This window comes from Montipora foliosa, chromosome 8, assembly GCF_036669935.1.
Source record: "Montipora foliosa isolate CH-2021 chromosome 8, ASM3666993v2, whole genome shotgun sequence".
In the NCBI taxonomy this organism is placed as follows: Eukaryota; Metazoa; Cnidaria; class Anthozoa; order Scleractinia; family Acroporidae; genus Montipora; species Montipora foliosa.
This window is the reverse complement of record NC_090876.1, coordinates 5,894,801-5,899,800: the sequence shown is the minus strand read 5'-3', so window position 1 is coordinate 5,899,800 and position 5,000 is coordinate 5,894,801. Positions and strand designations below refer to the sequence as shown.

Sequence of the window (5,000 nt, the reverse complement as noted above, 5' to 3'; positions counted from 1 at the left end):
TGGCTTTTCGGGACCGAAAAGTTATCGGGACGTTCGAGAAACAGGCCCCTGGGCCAAATTGTTCGAAACCCAAACAACGCTAACAGAGGTTAATTTTCACGGCCGCGTATCGGTTTTGGCCGTAGCTAACTAATCGAGCTTCGAACAATTTGGTCCAGTATTGGAGACAATTTAGTTAGCGGGCAAATTAGTTGTGGTCTGAGTTCTCGACCACTTTGAAAATTCGCCTTATAAATGCCATTCAAATACGGTTGTCCCGGTGTTTCCGAATGTTTGCAGATGTTTTGCCAAAGATTTCATTTAAGAAAAATTCTAGTCGCGCCCAACTAAGAGGGAACACAGGTTAACTAAAATTATCAAAATCTTGACTCTTGTCCTTGCAACTTTCAGGCAGACTTTTTGACAAGGACGGTAACTTAAATAATTGGTGGTCCGGCGTGTCTTCACGTGGATTCACAGCAAGATTAGGTTGTCTAGCAACGCAATATTCCAAATACGAGGTTTATGGCCAAAAGGTATGACAGTGGACTTGTTGTTAAATTTAAAAAGCGGTGAATGACTGTCGAGAAATTGACAAGGATTTACGGAAGCTACTGGTTTTGAATAAGCCATTCCCGATTCATCTTTAACCACGGTTTTAAAGCGAGTCGAAATGCGTTTTATGCAAGGTTTCCATAGAGACCAAGGTCAAATCGGAAGTGATCTATTGAGTCTAACAATTCTTGATCATATTTTCACGAGCCAGTCGTCCGGCAGAATGAATGGGTCGAATGTGGCATACGCAAACTTGGTGGTCAATTATCCACCCCCGGTTCCTCAGTCTCCAAATACGTCATTTTTTGTACAAAATAGAGATAACACGACTGGTGCTCCTTCCGGTTCTCAGAGCATCCTTGAGGGTCATAATTGTCAAATCGTTCTGCTTTGACCAGTTGACTGTAAATGTAAAAAATATTTCCTGGGAGTATTCATCTTCACGTGGTCCGTCGCCATCTTGTAACCCATGAGGTGGCGATTTCCTCCAACCCCTTACAGTATATTGAAAACAATCAAGGAGTCAAGTAGCAGCTCTCGTAACCTATAATGTGATTGGCTCGATACCCAAGCCAAAAACAAAACACTGTACAATTGAAACAAAGACTTTGACTTAAAAACAATAGAAGCTGCTTACAGCACCAAAGAATAGCAGGTTACGAGAGCTGCTATATTACTGCAATCAAAGTGCAATGTCTCCGTCATATATGCGTAAATGGAACAATAAAAAAAAAACAGTGAAGATATGAATCTAAAGATCACCAGGTTTGAGAGGATAATCTCTCAAAGAGAGGTTCTTTTTTGACGCTCCTGTTGATTAGCTCTTGGTGAGCAGCGCAAAAATTTATAAGGCGCTCCTTAGATCATTCATTTCAACTTGTGGGGTTGTAATGTGAGAGGAATGAGTGGAAGCCCTCTATCCTAGGGCATTGACCCGCGATATCTGTGGGGCCAAATGTGGTACCTCGCGACTAAATATAAAAGTAGTGATATTTGTTTTGCAGTAATTGGGGCCTTAGACCAATAACTAATGAAGCTGTCAAGACGAGAATTGGAAGGACGTTTTCACTAAACATGAATTAAAATTCCCAGGCTTCGGTTAGTTACAGTTATTTTTGTTTTTCAGATAAATGGCAACCAAACACTGAATGAAAACATCGCGGATAATGGAGGCATCAAACTTGCATTCAACGTAAGCAAGAGAAAATGAGGGGACAGAGAGGGGGGCTCCCGGTCCAGCCCTTGGGATATATCATGTCCAATGTCCACGAAAGTTATTTTTAGACGAGCGGAAGTCTTTGTTCTAGCGGAAGTCTGTCTTCCGAGACGTCCGCATGCAGGCCAACCTCGGTCTGATGTTTGAAAGAAAATAAATATTTATCAGCCTTCCACGAGCGCTGCCGTTTTCTCTTTTCACTAAGAACCTGAGAACAAGGCAAGGCTGCGTGCGGACGTCTCGGAAAACAGACTTCCGCTAGAACAAAGACTTCCGCTCGTCTAAAAATATTTTTTGTGGCCGGACATGACATATCCCGGCCAACGCCCTGAGCCTCCCTCTCTGTCCTCTCATTTTCTCTTGACGCGGTAAGGTTATAGTGGAGACCATACTCATAGGAACCCATGAGTTGCTTTTCTCATGGTGAACATGGCTAGCGGTATTGCTCGTGGGAGCGTGCGCGTGACGAAGTTGCCCAATATAAATATAATAATAATCATCATCATCAATACGCCCAATATGGCGGCCGTTTACAGCGTCCATCTTTGATATTGGACATCCATGTTTTGGTCAATTGACACCTGTCAAAAACAAGGCATCCACTGACCAGTATCACGTGACCATATCGCGGGCTCAATTTTAGAAGTCGTCGAGGTCAGCCATTTTTAAAGTTGACCGCTGACCAGGCTCAAGCCAGGGTAACTTATTGTCGTAAGAATAAAGAACTCAGGAGCTTTTAGGCTTGACTTGACTTGTTAGTTTGTGGTGCAGGATTGGAATTTGGTGTCCTAAGGATATCTTAAGAAGCCCGGACAACAGAGAGAGCAGTGTTGATATTTTTGGGACGTGTCGAAGCACCAGGCCAATTTCGCATGCGCTGATCGGGAAAGAAGTGCATATTTGATTGTACAAAACAAGCAATAGTTCAAGGTAACCACTGGTGTGTAGCCCACGAAGGCGTGAACTTGAGCAGAGCCGTCAACGTATTTAAAATTCTCTTTTGTGTGGCGAAGCAGGGTGAAAGGATTAGAAAGAAGATCGTGAAAGAAAGATGAAAGGTCTTTAGGAGAAGACCGGAAGCAGGAGGAAGGTAGCGGTATTGTATCCTCTTCCTCCTCTAGCATTCCGATCCTTAGCGGTAGCTAGTGATGCACACTCATGTCTGTGGCATGTTTCACAACGAGGACTGGTGAAAATTATGAAGACCAGGAGGATGAGTACGATTTCGCCGATGACTAACTGATGATGATGATGATGATGATGAGACGTCTACGGCCCCGCCAAAAGTTCATGTTTTTATCAGCAACATACATATAATTATGACAACCAGAACGATAATGACAATTATGATCACCATATTTCCTTGTGTTTCTAGGCGTACAAGACACTGGTTGAACGAGAGGGCACTGAAGGAGCGCTTCCTGGCCTTGGGCTGACGGAGGAACAGCTTTTTTTCGTAGGATTCGCTAGAGTTAGTATAGTAACCCGTTCCTTTGTCTTTAATGTTCCGCCAGACTGAGCATATAAAACAATCAAGCACTTAGAGAATCTTTATTCTACCCTTCCAGTTCTTTGCCTATTCATGCGGCCACCTATCAAAACTCGGCGTCCTCCATCTTGCCGTTGTACATTTTATCGATTAGATGTCGAGTGACTATATCTGCTGACTGACAATATCAGTCACTTATTTCATCTAATGTCAACAGTGACAAAGAACTCAAATTCTTGCACCATCTGTACCAAAAAAAAGGACTTAACGACTTTATTCGTAACGGGGGCTCCTTGAAATGCCTTTATTAGTACAGTTATTTGAGCTTGTTTTCCTGTAGGAAAGCGAAAATCGGCAAGGCCCTGTCATAACTTTAGGCCAAGCTTTCAATTCGCAGTATTTCTCCATCAGTCTTCATTACACCCAACAGTCGCTATGAGCTCTCGAACCAATGTAAACGAAGATATTCTTGAGCCAACTTAGATCAGAGTGAATCGAAAACAAGTCAATAGTCGACACCCCGTTATATCGCACAGAATTCGGCTCTTGGTGAAATCAAAGTTATACTCTAATGTCAATTTGAAATGGTAACATTATACTATCTTTGTCACATCAGCCTTGGTGTAGCTTGTACAAGAAGAAAGCAGCCCTTCTTCAATTAGCGACCGACTCTCACACTTTTCCTCAGTACAGGTAACTACACTGCCCCACCAAATAGTTTTCATTTTATTTCTCACTTTTCAAACTTGCAGATCAGGGAAAAAATGGTATAAGTATCAGTTGCAACTTATAAATTGCCCGTGTAGTCGCAGCCTAGTGAAAACTTATATCCGTTAGCAAGAGAAAAGCATGTTGCACACGTGAACTGAAGGTCACTTCCAGCCTCGCTGCCATTCACAGGCCAGGTTACCTAGCAGACAATAGCCGACCGACATCGGCAGAAAGCATTCATCTCAAAAATGCGCTTTCTTCGTTTCAGGATAATCGGTACGCTTCAAAACTACGATAAATTCGCAGAAGCATTCAAATGCAAATCAGACTCACCTATGAACGCGAAGAAGAAGTGCTCTCTATGGTAACAGGCGGCCTCTCAGGTGTTGGCGTGCTTTGCATACATGAAAAACTCAGATACGGCATGAGAAGTTACAATGATGCGGATTTAGAATTTAGCGGTTCTGCAATCAACTGTTGTAATGATATACGTATTCTTAATGTATTTTGCAACGTCTCAGAGAGGTTCATTTTCATATTAACGAGAGTAGCCAAGAAAGAAGATAAGTCCCTATGACCATCAGCTTGTTTCATATTATCATTTAACTGTTGTAATAATCACAGAAATAAAACACTCTTTCGCAAATAGAGTGTTTTCGCTCACGCGACCAGCAGCCATATTTGCATACTAAAAAATTGAAAGAATTTTCATAAAAATGGAGTTCAATTCTCAAAAGAATATTTCACTCCCCCAACATGACCGCTGTTTCTTTGTTTCATTCTTCCAACATGGCCGCCGTGACGTGATGTGAACACACTCTATGATTCTTTGCCAGTCTTGTTAGAGTGAAGCAAATTGCGGCTTGTGCTCGAAAAAGATTCAATTGCCACCTAAAAGCGAAAATCACGGTGTCTAAATTTCCTGCAGGTGGTCAATGTTTTCACATTATGAAATTACCGACATGTTTTACGGCACACATTTCAAACAGTATTTATGTCAACCCTAAACAGAGACAGGGGAAGGTACAATCTTCTGGTGATCTGGACGAG

The 5,000-nt window shown here is 42.3% G+C and overlaps 1 protein-coding gene across 1 annotated transcript in view; it reads left to right on the top strand.

The window, feature by feature from the left end:
• Nucleotides 1-5,000, top strand: part of LOC137967925 (endothelin-converting enzyme 1-like) — a 34,456-nt gene that overhangs the window by 28,525 nt on the left and 931 nt on the right. The window contains exons 15-19 of the mRNA XM_068814524.1: nt 391-515; nt 1,661-1,726; nt 3,126-3,221; nt 3,856-3,932; nt 4,219-5,000. The exon at nt 4,219-5,000 is cut by the window's right edge and continues 931 nt beyond it. Coding sequence (XP_068670625.1) covers nt 391-515; nt 1,661-1,726; nt 3,126-3,221; nt 3,856-3,932; nt 4,219-4,318 — 464 coding nt within the window. The 3' untranslated portion in view covers nt 4,319-5,000. The remainder of the gene's footprint in view (nt 1-390; nt 516-1,660; nt 1,727-3,125; nt 3,222-3,855; nt 3,933-4,218) is intronic.